This window comes from Mercenaria mercenaria, chromosome 6, assembly GCF_021730395.1.
Source record: "Mercenaria mercenaria strain notata chromosome 6, MADL_Memer_1, whole genome shotgun sequence".
In the NCBI taxonomy this organism is placed as follows: Eukaryota; Metazoa; Mollusca; class Bivalvia; order Venerida; family Veneridae; genus Mercenaria; species Mercenaria mercenaria.
The window spans coordinates 22,427,302-22,451,337 of record NC_069366.1 but is presented as its reverse complement, the minus strand read 5'-3'; the positions used below and the strand labels follow the sequence as shown (position 1 = coordinate 22,451,337).

Here is a 24,036-nt window from a genome sequence, read left to right as displayed (position 1 = left end):
TGTTAATACCGTCGTCAACAGAAATTTTTAGTCCGTAAACTACCAGGGACGTGAGCATCTCATTGAAATTACCGCATAAATACGCTCATTTACTTTTAAAAAACTGTTCTTTACAAATTAAGCACAGTCAATTCACACCTTTACGCGTGCCTGATCACCGTCAGTTTTAAAATTGAACAGTTTTATGTAGGCCTACAAGTCTAACCCTCTAATGATATTCAAATATATGATATCATCCATATGTTAAAAGCGCAGACTCATTTACCAAACGCGCACGACAGTTACCCTGCGCATATAAGAAATATATAAGGTTGCCCGATTTACAAATCGTTGCGCAGATAACAAATTGGTTATTTGCGCTGCGCGATTTACCAAATGCGCAGATTGGCTATATGCGCGTAACAACAACATAACATGTCAATATTTTTCTATTTTTTATAAGAAGACATGTCATACTAAATGACCATATATGGTTTCCATATCATTGAAATGCTTTAATGTGCTGAAAATGAGGTCTGAATATTTTATTGTTAATATGAAATAAATAAGGAACTGAATTGGTAGAGTGTAACCTCTAACATAGATAGCCGCGCATTTTCATGTAGGACGTAGTGTAAACGTTTTTTCTGATCAAGGGAGCAAACTCTAATTTTGTTTAGGTAGATTTTGCCGGTCGGGTGTATTTTATTATCTCAAAGTAATTGCGTTTTATCTTACATCTTACATTAGACATACGCTTGTCCACTTACTCAGCTGCGGGCCAGGTTAAAATAAGTAAAAATATTTGAAATACTAGAACGTTTTGACAAAAAAATCAGTTCATTGAACAGTATTCGGATATATCCTGTGTAATTTTCACCATGAGGCCAGAATAAATTGAACGTGTGTAGGCGTCTTGTAACAGGGGCGGCAAATTCAATCGTCCGTATTGCCCAAGTTGTCCCAAAGCTTGCACGGACAAGTGAAATTTGACCAGAATTTACTATATAACTATCCTAAGGACAAGTAAAAAAATTATAGCAAATGACAAGAACGGACAAGCAAGTCAAAATCAGATTTCGCCGGCCCTGCACCGGACAAAGTTGTCTGTTAGATGTACGGTAGCAATGCGCTGATATGCGTTTTGTTCGTTACTCGTAAGTCATATTCTGTACTTGACCGGTTTGCATCCGTTCTTGTCCGGTTTGCATGCGTTCTTGTTGTAGACTTGATTCCGGCCAGACTACTACCGGACATGCAACGGATGTAACATATGTTAAACAAACGATAACTGAAAAGAACGCTTTGTCAGTTTCTCATGTGTTACGCTTACGTTTCCGTTACTAGTACGGTGATATCCGTTAGTTGAACGTTGTTCGTCCTATATATATATGTGTTAATCTTGCGGTCATTGTGTGTTTTATGCGCCCCATACACCGATCGCGATAGCACTGAGCAGCAGCGGGGGATGCCTTTTGTCACCGGATAACTTTTTGCCGCAATTTTTCTATTCGTTTGACGTCTGTTAACGCTATACGGAGTAGTGTGACTGACACATTGGCTACTAACAGATTATTTGTTATACACACAAGAATTAGCTGATTTTATCATTTGAAAAGCGCTTGCAACTGGGTAATGGGGGTAAAATGTTGAAATTATAAAGCTTGAGTTTATATTTAACAGTTGATAAGTTTAAAGTACATATTCCTCTGTGGTGTATTATTCAAGACAGCAGGAAAATTGTTATTGCCACAGGCGGCCCAGGTTCAATTCCAGACTTAGGCATGTTTTTTTGTTTATTTGACATTTTACAGATGTTTTTATTTTCATAATATTATGACTAAACTTCAGTTTTAAAGAAAGGTGATTTTTGTACCCCCTGAACAACGAAGTTGTAAGGGGTGTGTATACTGTTTTCAGGTTGTCTGTCTGTTCTTCTGTCTGTCTGTCAGTAGACACAATCTTGTGTGCACCAACTCTCCTCATCCCCTTGACACAATTTACTGAAACTTCACACAAGTAATCAGTAACAATAGTAGTTGTGCATGGTGCATGTTAGGTTCTTTCAGAATAATTTTTTGCAGATTTAGGGGACTTTGTTTTTTGTTACTTAGTCCAAATAGTAGGATGTTTCAAGACAACACAATAACTTTTGACTGTTGCTGTCTCGTCACATCCAAACTTAATCTGCATGTTTCTGTTATGAAATCACCAATGAAATCTGTTGGGAACGTTTTCTGGTACATGTACAAAGTATTTGTAACGATTACATCTCTGAAAATGAATGTTCAGGGGTTCCATTTGACCTGGGACCTCGGGTCCGGACCCAGGAGATTTTCAAAAGACGCTCAAAGGACCCGGCATGATACTTGCCTGTGCGTCACTCGGGACCTGGGGGCATTTTTCTTTGATAATCCTTTCTCTTATCATTTATTTCCTACAGTAGAACTGTGTCCACAATAAACACGTGTATTCAAAATGAACACTCGCGGTCAAAGAAAGCACACATGCGAATCTCCAGTACACTAATATTGATATGCGTGACGTAAGCAGTAAGGTATGGAATGCGGAGTTAAATCCCCGTTGACAGCTAGGCGATTGCAATGCCCTCCTGCCTTTGATCTTCTACTAAATCCCACCCTTTATCCTGTAAACAGACCTCGCAGCAAGTTATGTCACGGCAAGTGCACATAGATAACGAGAATAAATAAGTGTTAAAATTAATTGATGAAGCGTATTGATCCTCTGTACTGTCAAAAAGGCGCCAATTAGCAAATTATCCGTAAGCGACCAGCTGATAACCGAGTATCTGAAAAGTGCCCTGTAAGATTTCTTCATGCAAACTTTAAATTAGACCATTGTTTAGTGATTGTAACGTAATTTCAACTAGAAATTCCACAAATTTTAATGAATTTCGAAAGCAAAAATAAGTTTAGGATGTCCGTACTTGATTCTAATTACACGTGATGTCATTAGTCAAAATAATTCGAAGTTCAGATTGTTTTATATTTGTGACTGGCAATCTAAATGAGTGGGGATATTGCCCATATGAAAAAATTATCTCAATATTTCCTAGAATCACATCAAATTAGTTGGACTATCAATGTCATATGCAACTTTTCCAAAATTCCTTTAAAAACTGACTTTCAATGCAATTTTTATGATGAGTAACATCAAAATTTGAGGAACTGTCTTTGGTTGACCCTAGTGGGTCAAGTCAGCTGAGCAAAAACCACTTTCAGACGACATTCCAAAAGTGTACCTGTAACCGACATTCCAAAAGTGTACCTGTATCCAGATAGTACATTTTGGATACATTTTTTACAGAGTGTTATAGCACTTTTCTGTTATTAAATGAAATAATGAAGCAAAACTTAATCAATATAACATGAATTTTGATAAATATTAGTTTACAATATGACCTGAAACAAGACATTTATATTTTGTTGTAACATGATCTTGGTTTTATTGTATTACTATAGCTATGTATTACTATATAAGAAAAAAATTAGTCAACGTGTTGGGACAGGACTCCTGTATTTTGGAAAAGGACCTTTCAAAATTTAGACCCAAGGGTCCTGGGACTCTTGGGTTTTCAGTTCTAGTGGAACCCCTGACATATGATCAATTTTTTAGTTAAAAAACTGCTGCTTATAGATGAAGTTACTGTTACAGTTTCAAAGAGTTCTAGTGCTGTTGTTGTGGTAGATGTGCTGACAATATTGACCATATTCAACAAAATATGAAAAATCGTCTGTTGTGACTACAAATATTTAACAGATATGCATAAATGAAGTGTCAGTTTTTTTTAAAACATTACCTTTGCAAAATATGTTTTTTAACTTTGATTACTAATTTCTTTGTTTTAATCTTTTCGCCATTGTAAAATTTACCACATATATGTTTTTACTTGTTGAAATACAGTTGTTAAACTATCGTGATTAAGGTTTGAATTCAGCTTAGCATTTGTTTACATGTAAATATATTGCTGTCATAGGCAAACAGAAATGATGAATTTAATTAATTTATTATTTACACTACCAGTATCCATTAACAAATTGATTACCTGACGCCTTCACTTGTAATTACACTATTCATAAACAAATTGATTACCGGACTTCTTCACTTATTTCATACAACTTTGCGTGTTATTCTAGTTTCTGAAACAAGTTTGCCTTTGACCTTACAGGACTTTAATTTTATGTTCCTTGTGGGATAAATCATGACAATTGCATCTTTGTGGTACATCATTCCTGAAAACCATTAGTGAAATATTATATGTTTCTTAAAGCCAAATTTACTGAGTGTGTCACAGTGTGGGTATTATGCTGTAGTCGGAAAAACAGAAGGTATATAAAAATTGTGTTGAATTATACGGTGCATGGAAATACTTTAAAAAGGAGATGATTTGCATCAAATAAATGACATGTACATAAAGATTTTTTTTTTGAGATTGTTCTGTTGTTTCTTCAGGTAAAAGATGGGTTTGTTGTCGAATCCAAAGTCTAGACAGAAGATCATAGGAGCTGTGACCAAATATAACAACATTCTGAGTGCAGCTTGCTACATTGTTGGAGTGATCTGGTTTATAGCTCTAGCTTATCCGCCTCTAAATGCTAAAACCTACTTCTCAGAGAATGCTCTACTACCAGGTAATCATTCATTGTCCCATTACATTGCTTGCTGAACATGATATCAGTGTTTTTTCCACTGATTTGTGAATGGGATGGGGCCTTTACAATTGGGAAAAATGCGTTGTAAAACATATAAATTGGGAATCATTAAAAAAGTCTAATTTTTATTAAAATGTTACATTTGAGAAAAGAACGGTCATGAAAGCATTTAGTTAGCATATATATTTTTTTTAAACTTTGGAAATTTTATCCTTGAAATTGGGAAAAAACATACTATTTGCCATTGGAGGGATTGGTGCCAAAATTCAGCCCAAAATTGGCTTTAAAAAAAAAGTGGATATTGTCAAAACAACACATGTAATGTAAATTTTGTATATGAAACTAGTTTGCTTTCCTCTGTCAGTGGACTTGTGAAATGTCAATACTGAAAGGAAATTTTTCAGATGTTGCTTTGTTTTTGTAGGTGTTGTGGAAAGTGGATTTTATTTTGAAGACAGTCCAGATGGATATATAACAGAGATTAAAGAAGAGCTGAAGAAAGACAGGAGGTAAGCGTTGATATTATGATGCTTAGGCAGTTGAAAATTAAATAGTGGATTCTCATCTCCATCCCCCTCTTGAAAAACATCCTGTCATGCAAATTTTCTCTTCATGAAAGAAGTTTGTCTCTGAGAATGAAAAAAGTTTGTTAGTATGAATACATTTACTGTAAATTGTACAATCCATGTCTGACAAGACTCTTTTAATTTTGTTACGTAGGTGTGTACTAAGCCTTTGACAAATTATAAAGTCAGGAAAAATCAAAAGGACTAATAGAAATTCTTCTTCTTTTTCGTATGCAACTAATAGAAATTCAAAAGAAAAACATTTATGCATTACATTCTTACTTAAAAATTTTGTAAGTTTTGTAATGCTACTTAATTAAATTAGTTAGGTGTATTGCAATTTCTACCTGATCTACATAAAATGTAGTTGGAATATTTATCTTCATGAAATCAAACGAAAGTTTGAATCTGAGTGATTTGGGTAAAAAACTATGTCACCAGACAGAATCAGCAAAAGGTCTTGTTAACACTCAAGAAACCACATTTGTAAAATCTAGACACAGTTTGAAATTGGGCGATCTTGCATTTTAAACTTTGTTGCTATGTCAGATCATTGAAAAACTTAAACATTTCAGAGGCCACATTTTCTACCCAGTCTTCATAAAATCTGGTCACAATGTCTGTCATTGAAACTTTGTTTAATTCTGAAACTGTAATATCTAAGGGCAAAAGACTAGGTCAAATCATAAACACTTAGTGCAGAGGACATGTTTTTTGCCAGATCCTGAAAGGCCAATGAAACCTTGTTAGAATGTTTGTCAGTGAAATCTAGGATAGTTTTGAAACCTGGCTACCTAGGGTAAATTTTTGTTCAGCTAAGGAACACAGGGTCTTCATGGTCATCTTGTTCCAGACAAAATCTCTTCATCTCATGCTGCAAATTTTACATGCAGTTAAATAACTAATTCCTTATTTTAATGTCATAATATACAGTCAGAAATTGGGAGGAATGGTTCCATTCTACACTGGTATCACAACATACGCTGAATTACTTTTGCAGTCTGTAACTTGGCTGTTTGTCTTGTAGTGCATGTTACCAATGAAAGAGTCATTTCAACTTCACTCTGACATTTATTTCCAAAATTTTCTGTCATTATATTAAGGTAAGTACAGTTGAAACCCCCTTAGCTGCCATCTGTATTAAACAGCCAGTTGCCTAAAGCAGCCAGAAGCAGCTAGTCGGCTAACTTCCAAAATTGACCTTGTTTTAATTTCAACTTGACTTCACAAGATTGATTAGTGCACTCTTAATGTCTATTGAAACTTACAACATACACAGCTGACAGATAATGTTTTATCTCCACGCAATGTCTATTTGGGATCCTGATATTCATCAGAATATTTGTCCCTTTGCCCCCCTGACCATCCCAGTGAAAAAGTATTTTAAATGTTAGATAGAGCATTTACTCCCAGGTGCTAATTTCTAAGATCTGTTGCTTTACTGTTGTAGAAATGTTCCTCGGGACTGGCTTTTTGAGAAGTTTAGAGATCTTGGACTGGATACATATATACAGAACTACACAGTAAAATATCCACTGCAGATTGTCAGGGGTCAGGTAAGTACTTTCACTTGCAGCATACCAGTAGGTACAGGATTTTAACTACGACAGAACTGTCAAGTGTATGGTTTAACCCTTATCATGCTGGACGTGACTGAGTCTGCCTTTGCGACCAGTGTAGATCATGATCAGTCTGCACATCCGTGCAGTCTGATCATGATCTGCACTGTTCGCCATTCAGTCAGTATCATTTTGGTAAGCACCCCTTTTAACAGTTAATGGTACTGTCCAAACTGAAAGATGGACAAGTTCATTATAGAAATTTAGCAGGGTAAGGGTTAAACGACTAGTCTGTATCTGTTGTGTTATCAACCATATTCTGTATAATTGGCTTAATTTGTGACATGGAGATGTTTGCAAGTTTTGGGATGGTAAATATTCCCAAAATTACAAACTAGCATTATTTTGCACCAAACATTACCATGAAATAAAATCACTAGTGTATCAGTCAGTTTCTCACACTTGTATTTAATAATGATTATACATGTAGTAGAAGTAATTCAGGGCCTTCACTGGGCCTTAGAAAGTTGTAGCCACTTTTTGAGAGAAACTGCCAAATTTAAGCTGAATTGCTAAAATTTGGCCACATTTTAATAAAAAATCTTGTCGCCACTTTCAAAAATCTGTAGCCAGTTCTTTGAATTTGTAGCATTTGGTTACATTGGCGAATGGCAGAGTAGGCCCTGTAATTATTGTGAAATAATTTTTATCCTCAAGGGACTATTTTTTCTTCTCTGAATCTGCAGGCAAGTTTTCAAAGTAATTAGGCAGAAATGTTCCCTGTTATACCTGTCTGAGCTTTGAAACTCTGCTGTGTGATATACAGGGTCATTGTGGCCCTCTTGTTAGTATGTTGATAGATGACTCCCCACATGAATGATCATATCTCTTTTGATAATTATGCCCCCCTTTGAAAAAGGAGGGGTATATTGTTTTGCAGATGTCGGTCGGTCGGTTGGTCTGTCGGTCGGTCGGTCGGAAGGAATGTAGACCTATCTGTTTCCGGATGATAACTCAAGAACGCTTGGGCCTAGGATCATGAAAGTTGATAGGGAGGTTGGTCATCACCAGCAGATGACCCCTATTGATTTTGAGGTCTGTATGTCAAAGGTCAAGGTCACAGTGACCCTGAATAGTAAAACGGTTTCCAGATGATAACTCAAGAACACTTGGGCCTAGGATCATGAAAGTTAATAGGGAGTTGGTAATGACCAGCAGATGACCCCTATTGATTTTGAGGTCAGTATGTTAAAGGTCAAGGTCACAGTGACCCTGAACAGTAAAACAGTTTTCGGATGATAACTCAAGAACGCTTAGGCCTAGGGTCACGAAAGTTGATAGGGAGGTTGGTCATGACCAGCAGGTGACCCCTATTGATTTTTGAGGTCAGTATATCAAAGGTCAAGGTCACAGTGACCAGGAACAGTAAAATGGTTTCCAGGCAATAACTCAAGAACGCTTGGGCCTAGTGTCAGGAAAATTGATAGTTAGGTTGGCCATGACCAGCAGATGACCACTATTGATTTTGAGGTCATTAGGTCAAAGGTCAATGTCACATTGGCCAGGAACAGTTAAACGGTTTCTGATCTTCTTGTCCAAAACCGTAGGGCCTAGGGCTTTGATATTTGATATGTAGCAAAATCTAGTGGTCCTCTAGCAAGATTGTTCAGATTATTTCCCTGGGGTCAAATATGGCCCCACCCCTAGGGTCACATGGTTTATATAGACTTATATAGGAAAAAACTTTGAAAAACCTCTTGTCCAAAACCACAGGGCCTAGCGCTTTGATATTTTGTATATGACATGATCTTGTGATCCTCTACTAAGATTATTCAAATTATTCCCCTAGGGTCAAATATGGCTCCGCCCTGGGGGTCACATGGTTTACATTTACTTATATAGGGAAAAACTTTGAAAATCTTCTTGTCCAAACCACAAAGTCTATGGCTTTGGTATTTTGTAATGTAGCATCATTTAGTGGTTCTCTACCAAGTTTGTTCAAGTTATCCCTTTCGGGTCAAATATGGCCCTGCCTCAGAGGTCAAATGGTTCATATAGACTTATATAGGGAAAAACTTAGAATCTTCATGTTCATAACTTACATCATTCAAATTTGGACCACATGTATAGTTTTGAGTGGCAAGATGAACCTTGACATGAGTTGACCTTGATCTTGACCTAGTGACCTACTTTCACATTTCTGTACCTACACCCTTCAAATTTGGACCACATGCATAGGTTTGTGTACTGAAAAGAACTTTGACCTTGTTATTGACCTAGTGACCTACTTTCACATTTTTGAAGGTACAGGCTTCAAATTTGGACCACATGCATAGTTATTTGTTCCAAAATAAAGTTTGACCTTGATTTTGACCTAGTGACCTACTTTCACATTTCTCAAGCTACAGCCGTCAAATTTGAACCACAAGCGTAGTTTTGTGTACTGAAATGAACTTTGATCTTGAGATTGACCTAGTGACCTACTTTCACATTTCTCAAGCTACAGCCTTCAAATTTGAACCACATGCATAGTTTTGTGTACCGAAATGAACTTTGATCTTGAGATTGACCTAGTGACCTACTTTCACATTTTTGAAGGTACAGGCTTCAAATTTAGACTGCTTGCATATTTTTGTGTTCTGAATTGAAATTTTACATTGATTTTTATCTATTACCTATTTTCACATTTCTCAAGCTACAGCCTCCAAATTTGAAGCACATGCATAGTTCTGTCTACCGAAATGAACTTTACCTTGAAATTGATCTAGTGACCTGCTTTCACATTTCTCAAGCCACCGCTTTCAAATTTGGACCACATACACATTGTTTTGTACCTAAATGAAATTTGACCTTGAGCTAGTCTTGAAATTTGGAACATTCAAAAATGGCTCAGTGGATGGCGCCAAGATCAATCTGTAATCTCTTGTTAGTTTAATAGGTTAAAGGTCAAGGTCAGATTAAACCAGAATGGTAAAACTTTTGTTTACAGTGAGCATATAATTTCTGTTCCTTGTGCAATTACTGAATGCATCAAGGGGGGCATTTCGTGTTCGACGAGCTCATGTTTTGTTAGATGTTTCCTTGCTCCATTATGTATGCAAATATTCCCTTTTTAGTGGATTAAACCTAACATTCTTTATTGCATTGTTAGCTGGTTCCTGGCCAGAATGTGTATGCCATCTTACGAGCAAGACGAGCAGCGAGCACTGAGGCTGTAGTCCTGTCGGTACCATTCCGAGCAAAATCCTCGGATTTATCACAGACTTATGGTGGTATTGTAGTAATGCTTGGTCTTGCAAAGTACTTTATGCGTAAGTTTATTATCTATTATATCCATTTATTGTCGGAGATAGTTCTGATATTTTGTGTAACAATTATACATGTCTTTTGAGTCAGGGGCAATGTTTGATGTTTTTCTATCCCCATATATAGAACGCATCGGTTCTTCGAGACCAGAATCTCGGTAAAAAATGTGCGTGTTATATTCGTAGGATGATGGTATATCTTTGTATATTATGATAAAAAAGTAGACATATATTAAAAGTACAGTTTCTTCCTATCTGTATAAATTTTCAAAAGCTGTTGCCTGATTCATGTACATGTATTTTAAATAATTATTGACATTCCTTAGGCCTATCCATTTTGAATGTCTAAGAAAATACATTTCTAATTTCATTTAACTTACTTGGAATGGCACATTTACAGTTGCTACAGTAAGTTGTTTTAGAACAGAAACATGGGGCCTCCGTGACCGAGTGGTTAAGGTCGCTGACTTCAGATCACTTGCCCCTCATCGATGTGGGTTCGAGCCTCACTCGGGGCATTGAATTCTTCATATGAGAAAGCCATCCAGCTGGCTTACGGAAGGTCGGTGGTTCTACCCAGGTACCCGCTCGTGATGAAATAATGCATGGAGGGGCACCTAGGGTCTTCCTCCACCATTAAAGCTGGAAAGTCATATGACCTATCATATGTCAGTGCGATGTTAAATCCAAAAAAGAAAAAAAAAAAAAAAAAAAGGAACAGAAACATGACTCATGACTTGAAAAGACATTAAATGGTGTTACAGTTTGTTTAGATCAGTTTTGTTGTACTGATGACTTAAGACATTTCTGAATGTTTTATTTTAAGGTCAGCCGTACTGGAGTAAAGATATAATATTTTTGGTGACGGATCATGAACAGATTGGTATGCAGGCATGGCTTGATGGATATCACCAAGTGGAGTCAGAATGTAAGTTTCATACCAGTTGTCAGCACTATATGCCAATTTGTTTGGTGGAATCTTTGACAGAAAATGTTTATGTGTTTGAATCATGTTACATGAATAATGTCTACTGAGTTGCTACTAAATCATACTATCAAGCATGTGTAATAATGTCCTTTATTTAAAATCAGCCTATGAAAGAAGCAAATAACTGACTCATGGGTGGGGCCAGAACACATACTGGCCTTAAGTAGTGATCTGGTGTAATAACAAGGAAAGTCATACTCCGTTTAACTCTGTTAAACTAGGAAAAATACCAAACCTGTTTTGGTTTGATCAAACTCCTTTACAAGTAATCTTGAAATGGTATGTTTTAACTCTTATCATGCTGGACACGATTGATTCTGCCTTTGCGACCAGTGTAGATCATGATCTGCACTGTTCGCTATTCAGTCAGTATCTTTTTGGTAAGCATCCCCTTTAACAGTTAATGATACTGTACAAATTGAAAGATGGACAAGTTCATTATAGAAATTTAGCAGGGTAAAGGTTAAAGGCTGATACAACTGTTACCTTTCAGATTTGGTCAATATGTAGAATTATCAACCTGATAAAAGTGATAGAGATATCTGCCAAGTTGATAAATCCACATAGCAGCTGGACTAAAAGGAAATAATCGTATAATAATGATCTGGCCCCGTGTTCACAAAACATTTTTCGGTCTCAGCTAAGTTTGAGTTTGAAATTTCAATAACAATTTTACTAAAGCTTCAAGACTTAATTCCAAATCGACTGACCATCAATGCTGAAAAGTCACTTGAAAATTTTTATTAACTTAAAATTTAGCTTTGAAATTGTTATTTAGATATAAATGACAAATAAAGTTTCATTATCAAACTCAGCTGAGACTGAAAATGTTTTGTGAACACGGGGCCTGAGCATCAGTGTTGAAACTACCTCTCTGCTTATCTTTTGTTCAAGCTATCTTTACCAGTTTAGTTATTTTCCTCTCTTGATTTTAAAGATATTCGTTCTGGAGAGTTGCCTGGTAGGAGTGGTCAGATACAAGCTGCGATTAATCTTGAAGTGCCAGACTCAAATATCAAGTATTTCAATGTGAAGATAGAAGGATTGAATGGCCAGCTACCCAACCTGGACCTGGTGAACTTGGTGGTCAGGCTGTGCCACAAGAATAATGTAGAAGTCATGTTGCATAATAGTGTAAGTATCTAAATTAAAGAATAAATCTAGCAATAGTGGAGACTCAGTTGCCGAGTTGTTAAGGTCGCTGACTTCAAACGACTTATCCCTCACCGATTTGGGTTCGAGAGACTCATTTTGGGTTGTAGAATTCTTCATGTGAGGTGGCCATCCAACTTGGTTACGGAAGGTAGGTGGTTCTACCCAGGTGCCCACCAATGATGAAATAATGCCCAGAGGGGCACCTGGGGTCTTCCTTCACCATGAAATGCTAGAAAGATGCCATATGGCTTATAATTGTGTTGGTGTGTTATCAAACCCAACAAAAAACATAAAACAAAACAAAAACCAGACAATAAGACAGCATCATATAGCAAATTTGATGGTTCTGCTTCAAAGCAGTATTAATGATTGTATACTGCACCAAGTCCTACGACTTGGGCTTTCTTTATCAATCCGAGTTAGTCTGTCTCGTTAGTTGTTTGGTGGAGTCTGTCTCATTACTTATTTGATGGAGAAAATATCTAAAGTTCAGTCCACATTTAAATCTTTTAATACTTTGATTTAGGAAATGTGTGAGTTTGTATAGAGCCCTGTCTACAGATTTTAAAGAATATTTACTGTTTTCTGCCATTTTACAGAGAGATGCCCCACAGTGGGAGGCAGAAACAGTCACTGGTTTCCAGCAGTCAGCAAAAATTATGTTGAAGATGATGTGGGCTCAAGCTTCAGGGTTACCATCTGGCAATCATGGGCTCTTCCATAGGTAAAAACTCTGAAACACCCTCTTAGTTAAATACTGAAATATCTAAACAATGAACTGTGGTAAATCAGATGTTAAACCACAATAAAACCTTGTTAATTTCTTTATAACATGCACCTTGAAATATTTTGATAAAAATTATTCTGAACTTCAGTCATCCAGGTAGTAATGAAATGAAGGTTGTGCAGCAGTTTGACAGTATAATTGATGTTATAATGTCCTCCCACTGGTCTGCATGTCAGCTGTTGTTTGTGACAGAATATTCAATGCCTGACTTCCTTCTATGTTTAAATGACAAACAAGTAGAGCCATGTTAAGATTAAGTTCAGTCATTACAAGTTTATTAACCCTTACCCTGCTAAATTTCTAAAATGGACTGGTCCATCATTAAATTTGGGCAATACCATTTAATATTCGAAGGGGTGTTCACTGAAAATTTACTGACTGAATAGCGAACAGTGCAGACCATGATCAGACTGCACGGATGTGCAGGCTGATCTTGGTCTGCACTGGTCGCATAGGCAGAATCACTTGCCGCCAGCAGGCTAAGGGTTAACAAACTCTTTTTGGAACTTTTTCATAAATGAATGTCTTCAGGTAGTTGATTTTGTCAAATCCAATTAATGTCTATACATAAGTTTGTTGAAGTCTGAAAATGATCAGCCATGGCAGCTCGACGACTGTGTACCAGAAGATCATAAATGTATAGTAAAAAAATGTATACCTGTGTAATGGTTTACTGATGTGTACTGCAGGTATCATATTGAGGCAGTTACTCTAGAGGGTATCAGAAGAAGAAAAACTGGCAGGATAAGTCTGGATGCTACAGGAAGGTAGGAATTTCCTCTATTTACTCCACTTTCTCACAGCACATATTCCTACCTGTTTTTTTTATGCAAGAAATATAGACTTAGACAGAAAGACGATGACAAATTTTCTGATGGCTCGGTTTTTGCAAAAAATGTTACGGATTCTATTAATAATCAGTAGAAAGTCTAGATCTTGTAATTAATTCTATTTCTGTAAGTTTTGAATAGTGTAAGTTTAGTGTGAAACAAAACACAGGAACTGATTTAATTTTTGTATTCTGAGTCCTTTGGATGTTTTGCCTAAACATTATTGGTTGCCAGCCAGGCATGAATATACATCTCTGTGACTAAAGCAGAATATTTGTGATTTGTTAAGAGTGTTTAATTATTAACTCCATATACTATTTTTTCAAAACTTTAAGGAATTTGACAATAGATTACAGACAATATTAAAATATTTATAAACAAGGACAGTTACATGAAATTAATACATTTTACAAAGGAACATAAAAATGATAATGCCTTTTCAATCCCACTGACAAGTTTTGTAAATGTTTTTTCTTACTTAGAAAAGATACAATTAGCCATAAATGGGCAATAATGATATGGAGTTCTAGATCTAATTTACTTTATATTTATATAATAGACTTGTGTTATATTTTACAGGGTTGTTGAAGGCATTTTCCGTAGCTTGAACAATTTATTGGAACGTTTCCACCAGTCTTTCTTCTTCTACATTCTACCTGGTACAGAGAGATATGTGTCTATAGGTCTATATATGATTCCATTTGGAATTATATGTGCCTCATGCCTTGTCAAAATATCCTTTCTTATAAATATGCTGTCTGTTAGATTACATTGACACAAATTAAAAAGAAGGGTATTTTTTGTATAACATTAATGATTAGGGGCTGAAAACATTATTAAGCATAATGAGAGAGAGCTGTCCTTACAAAATAAAACTCAGTAGAAACATCGTAATTGTGGGAAATGTTTTAAGTCCATTAACTGTATGATGAAAATAGTGAAACTTGTGGAAGTGGTCACCTGTATTAAGCAGCCTCTTTGACTTAATCAGCCAGTCAGCTAACTTCCAGCATTGACATTTTGATTTACTTTCTACCTGAATTATGCATATTTTGTCACTCCCTTGGCTGACTGCTTTTTACAGGTTTAAGTGTAGTATGTTTGTGATTTATTGATAGGTAGCAGGTTTTTCATGTTTTAAAAGAATGGGTGTCGGGTGTATGTGCAGTTACAAACAGCAAAGCACATACGATTTTGGTAGTTAAAACTCTATTGTTTTCAATTGAAACCGGATTATCAAGATGAAAACAGAATTATCACAACAGATTTATACAAACCTGAAAGACCTAGCCTTAATCTTTTTTAATTGCTGCATGATAAAAGATATAAGAGAGATACCCTTAACTTTAAAGTAAGCTGTAGCACTTTGGGTCCATCTTAGTCAAGAAGAAAATTCCAAATCAGAGAAGAGTGATGGAGAGAAAGAAGGAAAGACAGAATCAGTTGATGATGGAGAGAAGAATGAAGATGCTGGAGAGAAGTTGGATAAAGCTTCTTTGAACAAACTTGTGGAGGAGGATCTAGATTTTGATCTGGTAAAAATGAGTAGGAATTATTTATTCCAGTTGAGGATAAAAGTTTTTGAAGCATGTCATGTGGTTTTGATTCTCAGAAGCCTAGAATCTGTCTATCTTTTGTAGGAAAATTGAACCAATGCATTTTTTTCTGTTGTAAAACAGTGTTTTTCAAATTGAGTTCTTTATACATGATAATGTCATGTATTTACAATGAAAGTTTGAAACTGACATGGTTGGTAAATTTGTCTTGTTCTTTAATACCGTTACAGTTTGCTGATTAGCTCAGTATGGAGGGTAGAGGACATCCGTTATGTATGTGCATGTCAGTGCTGTTTTGATTCATGGAAAACTTGCACATTGACTGATCACAGTATGAAAATGAAATAAATTCTAATTCCAAGAAAATAAATATATCCTGTCCTTACTGAAATAATAATTTTATATTTTGATAGTGTTTGTTGTCAAGATGCCTGATGATTCAGGTAGGCTGTTCGAATGTTACTGTGAAATCATTTTTATTCACGTAGGACGAATTTTCGCATATTTCGCGCTAGGACCGAAGCGCGAATTAAAGACCGCGCCATTATTATTTTTAACTTTATTTTTCATTTCTAAAATAGAAAATGCGCGAATTAAAGCCCGCGCGAAACAGTCCTTTTTCTCATTTGCGCGAAATTTCATGCCAGCGAATTTAAATGATTTCACAGTATTCTTTTACTTAAATGTGTTTCATTTATTTACAGGAAGATCGGCCAGTAGGGGTGACCACTATTTTACCGCTGTTGCTCAGCAGTTTCATTATGGCTTTACTGTGTTATACCGGCCCAGATATACTTTCCAACATGGCAGTACCCTTCAAAATGAATATTGAAGACGGGATATTCTTTGGATTTCTAGCCTTATTTACAGCATCAATGTTATTTCCTAGAATGGTGGCCAGGTATGTTTTAAAATAGTTTTAGTCTCCTATTGGTGAAACTAAATTGAACAAATGGTTTGCTCACTATCTATTCAGTCAGTCCATCTCTTGGTCTGTCAGTCTGTCACACAAAATGGGATCTTGCAATATCTTTTAAAAGTACAAGTTATTACTTCATGAAACGTAATACTTGGATAGATGGCAGTGTGGAGAATATGCTTTTCTCTTTGTTTTGTTGCTATGGCAAAACACAGTCTCAAATTTTGACAAAAAAATGGACCCTGCAATAATACAAAAAGAACAAGAGATACTGTTCATGAAAGTTGATATATAAGCAGGAGAAAACACGGAAAACATACACATTATTTCATTTTCCGTCTGTTTATCCGTCTGCCTGTTCATCGTTGGATCACAAATGGTAGATTAAAGTGTAACTTGAAAAGTACTGGAGAATTTTTCATTTTGATCCTTCTATCCATCTGTTCATCCATCCTTCAATCACAAAAGATAGATTGTACATAAATTTGAAGAGTACAAAAGATTTTTTCAGTAAACCAAGTTTATAGATGAATACAAAATGTAGTTATTTGGAGAATATGCAGGTCCTAAAGTTTAGTTTCCGTACAGAATTTGGAGGTTCTTATAGCAACATAATGACAAATGCCCCTTCCAGTAGGGGTCTTTTTTCGCTTGGCAGTAGTCATGTTTGTAAGTAGTTTTGGGGTCATTGAGTAAAGACATATGTAAATCTTATCCTTTCTGTAAAAAACACTGAGAATATGTGTATTGCAGGCTGTCTGCCAATTCTTATATTTTAAAGTTGCACAGATTTGACAGTTTAATAATTATTTAAACCATTTACCACTTTTTACCATTGCTCCTGTAAAGTTAACAATTCATTCAGTAGAAACTTACATTATGTGTAAAATGTTCCGAGCAAACACATATTCATTTTGAAGAAGTAACTCGTAACTTAATCTCAGCAGCTCAAAAAGAGAGAAATTAAAGTTCCAACAAGATACTTATTTATATCATGAACTTCCTGTTTTACTTTTCAGGCGCACAGCAGAAGATAAGAGACTGTTATTTGACTGGGTCCTTTTAAAGGCTGTCACTCTGATATTTCAATCTCTGGTTTTGTTTTCACTGGCTTTGATGAACATATCATTGGCTTTCTTTCTTGCCGTCCTATTTGTGCCTGCCTCTATCATCGTGCATCCGTCCAAAAGGTGGTAAGTAGTTTTTTCAAGTGTTTTATCCGAATGAAAAAGTCTTAACTGAGCTAGTGGTGGTTCTGATTCAGTTAAAGATAGCCAATTAAGGACAGTTGCGGCAGTTTTGGGTAAAAAAATTCCGAATAATAGAATTTGTTCAAACTTTGTATATGGACACAGTGTCATGTTAGAAAGAAATTATGAAAAATAAATCGGTCATGCTTGTTCCAAGAGTTATCTGCGCTTGAATTTGAAAATTTGAAGAAAAATCCAGTTTTAAGGGCAAATAACTCCTAAACAAGCACGGTGACCTATGATTGTTTTTGCATTTTTCTGTTTCTAACATGAAACTGTTCATATATAAAGTTTGAACAAATGCTATTATTGGAAAATTTTTGCCACATCTCTCATACAAGAAACTTCAGCATCTTTAATAATAATAGAAATGTTAGAGTTTTATTACTTGTTGGCATATGGATACTAGTAGAGTTTTTAAGAAGCATTGCCCAAAAATTTGTTTACTACATGCTTCAAAAATAGAACTAAACAAATGTTTTAGCAATCCACTGACATTTCCGACTTCTGTTAAATTTTAAGTGAACTATGTTCTGAAATCTGAATTGTTAAAAAGTGCATGTTGAGGATCCTGCCTGTGTTTGACCATTTGTATAGGAAATTTGATTCTGTAACTAGTTTGATTTTGTTTTAGAATATGTACCCAGTTAATTTAAAGTCTGTTTTTACACCTTCTTTATATAATGTTGGGTTGAAAGATTATTAAAAGTGATGTTTAATGTAGCAGAATGTTTGAAGGATTACTGATGGTTTAAGTACAGTCTTGTAATATCTTCAATGAGGTATGAAGTTTTTCAGAGTGGGAATACTGTAAAATCATTTAATTTCGTGGGCATGAAATTTTGTGGTTTGGTCAAAACAGCAATTTCGTGGGGACATGAATTCGTGGATTTCAACTTTTGAACATAAAATGAATGGGAATTTTACTTGTTTGTTGGGATTAAATTTCGTGGATTGACTCAACCACGAAATCCACGAAAATATATCCCCCACGATTATAAATGATTTCACAGTATCTTTTTAGCTCATCTGATTTTTTGAAAAAAAATGATGAGTTATTGTCATCACTTGAGCGGTTGTCGGCGTCGGCGTCGGCGTCGGCGTCGGCGTCTGCGTCGGCGTTGCCTGGTTAAGTTTTATGTTTAGGTCAGCTTTTCTCCTAAACTATCAAAGCTATTGCTTTGAAACTTGGAATACTTGTTCACCATCATAAGCTGACCCTGTATAGCAAGAAACATAACTCCATCTTGCTTTTTGCAAGATTTATGGCCCCTTTTGTACTTAGAAAATATCAGATTTCTTGGTTAAGTTTTATGTTTAGGTCAACTTTTCTCCCAAACTGTCAAAGCTATTGCTTTGAAACTTGGAATACTTATTCACCATCATAAGCTGACCCTGTACAGCAAGAAACATAACTCCATCTTGCTTTTTGCAAGATTTATTGCCCCTTTTGGACTTAGAAAATCAGTTTTCTTGGTTAAGTTTTATGTTTAGGTCAGCTTTTATCCTAAACTATCAAAGCTATTGCTTTAAAACTTGCAACACTTGTTCACCATCATAAGTTGACCCAGTACAGCAAGAAACATAACTCCATCCTGCTTTTTGCAAGATTTATGGCCCCTTTTGGACTTAGAAAATATCAGATTTCTTGGTTAAGTTTTATGTTTAGGTCAACTTTTTCTCTTAAACTATCAAAGCTATTGCTTTGAAACTTGCAACACTTGTTCACCATCATAAGCTGACCCTGTGCAGCAAGCAGCGTAACTCCATCCTGATTTTTGCAATAATTATTGCCCCTTTTGGACTTAGAAAATCATTTTCTTGGTTGAGTATTATGTTTAAGTCAACTTTTCTCATAAACTATCAAAGCTATTGCTTTAAAACTTGCAACAGTTTTTCACCATCATAAGTGGACACTGTACATCAAGAAACATAACTCTATCCTGCTTTTTGCAAGAATGATGGCCCTTTTTAGACTTAGAAAATCATGGGTAGGACAATATTTCTATTACACAAAAAAAATCAGATGAGCGTCAGCACCCGCAAGGCGGTGCTCTTGTTTGTATTGCCTACAGTATAAAAATTCTCTTCCTATATCTGTCAGTCAAACATGGCCATTACAGATGAAGAGTATTAGTTAAATGTGTAGTAATGAACAGGTGAGCCGTGCCATGAGAAAACCAACATAGTTGGTTTGCGACCAGCATGGATCCAGACCAGCCTGCGCATCCACGCAGTCTGGTCAGGATCCATGCTGTTCACTTTTAAAGCTTATTGGAATTGGAGAAACTGTTAGCGAACAGCATGGATCCTGACCAGACTGCGCAGATGCGCAGGCTGGTCTGGATCCATGCTGGTCGCAAACCCACTATGTTGGTTTTCTCATGGCATGGCTCAGGTAATGTTTCATAATGTGATTATCCAGTTTCCTCTAAAATATTTTTTTTTTAATGAGGGCTTGTAGGTTTGAGCATTACATTCTTTTATACATTGCAGGTATTCAAGATGGGGTCAGAAACTGTTGCTTCTCCTGATTTCACCACTGAGTATCCTCTACACAGCTGCCGTAATTTCTAGTCTTAACAGCGAGTACAGAAATATACTCGAACTGCTGTACATCTCCTGGAACAACCTCAGTCAGGGTCTCCTGCTCTCAATGGTGGATAAATATTTCTTTGGCAGCTGGCTGTTTACATTGTTCAGTTTTGCGATTTTACCAAACTGGCTAACACTCTGGGGTATTTCATTTTGTGAGGCTGTCTGATTGCTCACTTAAACTAGTCCACATGGATCAATTAAAAAACACTGGTGATAAATCTGAAGAAAATTTCTATGTTTACACCAAGTTATGGCGGACTTAAGCTGCATAAAATAGCCATATAGACACAGGGAATAGGTCTGCATTTATTGTCCCCTCGTGTAGAAGCACAAATACTTCTACAAACAGCAATCCATGTGATCAAGATAATACAGTATTGCTCACAATATATCACATTCCTATCTAAATATAACTGAACATGCTTGTATAATTTAGCTCACCTGAATCAAAGGTTTTAGTGACCCTTAGGTAGTCAGGAATATTTTCTATGGAACGACTACACCTTCTCACATTATTGCTCTGTGCTTATCGTAATGTATTAGTTTTTATCCAGTGTGATTTGATAGATTTTCACATACATCAAAATCTTCAAGATTTAAAGGTTTGGTGGACCCAATTAAACCGCACGAGTAGACCAGTGATTAAATAGTGTTGTTTTGTTTTTGTCGTGCTCCTAGAGTAATTTATTGTATCCAGTTGTTGTGCAATATGTTGTAGAACTCTTCAATCATAATGTAACAATCTCCATGGTTTTCCAGTCTGTATATGCATTTAGGTCAGAGACCACCAATTCAAAAAAGTACAGGGAACTTACTGGGAATGAGGTAAGTGTATACCTGGGAATAAGGTAGCATCTGTGCGTTCTGATTGGTCAGTCGTGTAAACAAACCCAAGAAGCGATTATTTTTTTCAAAATGGAATATTTTTACTGCATTTACAGTATTTCATTATACATTTTGACAAAATTTGCTACATTTTATGTGTATTGAAAAAAAGTTTCATCAAATGAATTTCTCCCGCCATGACAACGATGTAAACAGGGGGTCATCTCATTCACACGAAAATTACTTAAATAAAGTATCACTATTCATATGTTTTTCGTCCGATATTTTGGTGGAACTAAGATAGTTCTTGAAGAAAATGTGATTGGATATACATGTTTCGATATATGGAAGGCCGTACACGCCATAATGTTATAATGGAAGTCTATGGGAAAACAATTGGTGTTCTCTACCCTATATTAGAGCTAAAACGTGACTTTTGTCGAAAGTGATCACAGGTAATGTTAATGGTCACAAATCTGTTGCAGATGATGTAGAAAGACGTAAGCGTGAATTTTGAATATTTTTTAAATTTTGGCCTCTTTGTTTGACAGGTGTGCCCATTTTTATCTGAGGTTTTGGGTCCAGAAAGGCTCATTTTTATGTCTGTAATGTCGGAGAATGATCAAAATTGGTAGACTTTATTTCTATTTCTTACGGAATGAATCATATTTCAGCTTCCAAACAAAATCCTATGCCAATAACTTAAATTTTCGCGAAAAAATGCAATAAAATGACAACAGTGTCTAAATCTGGGCCTGTAAATCGACAGGGGGTGACCTTAGTAAACTGTCTATATCTTTCTTAAAACTGAACATTTCTTGATGAAACTTTGTGAAACAATTGGTATTTGATTGTACTTAACAATAAAACTGTAAAATGGGAAAAAGTGGAACGAAACATTCATCTATAGGTCAGAGACCACCAATTCAAAAAAGTACAGGGAACTTACTGGGAATGAGGTAAGTGTATACCTGGGAATAAGGTAGCATCTGTACGTTCTGATTGGTCAGTCATGTAAACAAACCCAAGAAGTGATTATTTTTTTCAAAATGGAATATTTTTACTGCATTTACAGTATTTCATTATACATTTTGACAAAATTTGCTACATTTTATGTGTATTGAAAAAAAGTTTCATCAAATGAATTTCTCCCGCCATGACAACGATGTAAACAGGGGGTCATCTCATTCACACGAAAATTACTTAAATAAAGTATCACTATTCATATGTTTTTCGTCCGATATTTTGGTGGAACTAAGATAGTTCTTGAAGAAAATGTGATTGGATATACATGTTTCGATATATGGAAGGCCGTACACGCCATAATGTTATAATGGAAGTCTATGGGAAAACAATTGGTGTTCTCTACCCTTTAGGCACTTTCTAAGTTTCTATTCACTAAAGAAAAAGGTCATTGTAATTGCCAGCTGTCACTCTCATTGACACTAAATACTGTTGTTGATATCGATCTTGTTACTTATTGCAATAAGTGCCGACTCCGGAGAAATCTTTTTTGCTAGATTTGCTTTAGCTCCTCAAATGGTGACTGCAAATCGCTAATTGAGATCCAATACTTTGCTGATTATCTACTGAAAAAAGGTGTGAAATGACTGTAATTTAGGGTCAAAATGTGCAGTTGGGAGATAATCAGCTGACAGTGGAAGGCATGACCCTTTAATGGAAGTCATTTATAAAATAAAATTGGTCAAGGCAGGGGAAGGGATTTCAAGCATTTTATGACAGATGGCCACTTATTCAAGGTGATCATTAAGGCAGGTAGGATTGTACTCCTACTGTTTCCATTCATTCAGTGAAAATTGGTATTCATCATCATCAAGGGGACATACACAATAAACAAGCATTTCATGTGTGACTGTTATTTTTTGAGTTACAGTACTTTCTAGGAGGTATGTTTTCTATAGTGTTGACATGCTATTTTGGTTACATTACACTTGTACTCTTTTTAGCATTTCAGATGCTTTCTAGAATATATAAAGCATGTCATGTAACTAAATGCATAAACACGAGTTATATGAGTTTTGAATTTCTAAACTTTTTCAAACACTTGTTATTTACAGTGTTACTGGTAACTTATGAATTATCTTATTCTGATTTTTGCTGGCAGGTAAAAGAAACCATGAAGAAATTATTGTTTTGCGGCTGTTGTAGTATAACTTGTGTTTTGATTTGATTACATAAAGATTACTGTTTTAATGGTTAAAACAGGTATTGATATAATAACCTATTTACATAATTAGTGACTTATTATATGCCCGAAGGGACGTATTATGTTATGATGCCAGTGTCCGTCCGCATGTCCGTCCATTAGCAATTTCATGTCCACTCTTGAACCCCTTGAAGGATTTTGAAGAAACTTGACACAAATGTTCACCACATCAAGATGACGTGCAGAGCGCATGTTTTGGATGGCTCACTTCAAGGTCAAGGTCACACTTAGGGGTCAAAGGTCATATGACTTTGTTTCGTGTCCGCTCTGTAACTCTTGAACTGCTTGAAGGATTTTAAAGAAACTTGGCATAAATGTTCACCACATCAAGACGACATGCAGAGCCATGTTTCAGATGGCTTGCTTCAAGGTCACACTTAGGGGTCAAAGGTCATACCTTCAGGCATATATTGCTCGGCATTGCGATGCTCTTGTTTTCATTATGATCAACCTTTGTTTTATTTTGAGGATGAGCTAGAGCTGTACACTTAAAAACGTTCCATTTAATTGTAACATGTATTTGAAGTTTGTGCTGGAGTGAAATCTGCCTTTATTGTTATTTCCTTACATTTTATTTCTTTGCTATCAACTTTTTGTATATCTTTGTACGCGTTTAGAAATAAAACAAAATTCACTGACTAATTGTTTATTATTAAAAACCCTGGTTTATTTAGAAGTTGTATTGTAAGTCTAAGAGTATCACATAAAGGTTTTGCTACCTCCGAATTTTTCTATACAATGAAACCCCAGTTGCTGGAGAATTTTGGTGCATGTAAGCAGTTCATATGGTCCCTGACTCTTGATATTTTCAATTTTTGG

The 24,036-nt window shown here is 35.8% G+C and overlaps 1 protein-coding gene across 1 annotated transcript; it reads left to right on the top strand.

Moving 5' to 3' along the window:
- The first annotated feature begins 1,254 nt into the window (after positions 1 to 1,254).
- On the top strand, positions 1,255 to 23,855 carry LOC123550624 (glycosylphosphatidylinositol anchor attachment 1 protein-like). Its single transcript, XM_053545384.1, has 14 exons — positions 1,255 to 1,761; positions 4,453 to 4,631; positions 5,077 to 5,161; positions 6,669 to 6,774; positions 9,929 to 10,088; positions 10,909 to 11,010; positions 12,008 to 12,204; positions 12,825 to 12,949; positions 13,702 to 13,779; positions 14,422 to 14,575; positions 15,198 to 15,377; positions 16,103 to 16,299; positions 17,337 to 17,510; positions 20,064 to 23,855. The coding sequence occupies exons 2-14, from the start codon at positions 4,460 to 4,462 to the stop codon at positions 20,329 to 20,331; spliced, it is 1,998 nt and encodes a 665-aa protein (XP_053401359.1). The 5' UTR covers positions 1,255 to 1,761; positions 4,453 to 4,459; the 3' UTR covers positions 20,332 to 23,855.
- Positions 23,856 to 24,036: the final 181 nt, after the last annotated feature.

Coding starts and splice junctions, on each gene's coding strand:
- LOC123550624 (XM_053545384.1), top strand. CDS start 4,460: ATGGGTTTGTTGTCGAATCCAAAGTCTAGACAGAAGATCATAGGAGCT. Junction 5,162..6,668: donor GAGCTGAAGAAAGACAGGAG/GTAAGCGTTGAT, acceptor TTACTGTTGTAG/AAATGTTCCTCGGGACTGGC. Junction 11,011..12,007: donor TCACCAAGTGGAGTCAGAAT/GTAAGTTTCATA, acceptor TTGATTTTAAAG/ATATTCGTTCTGGAGAGTTG.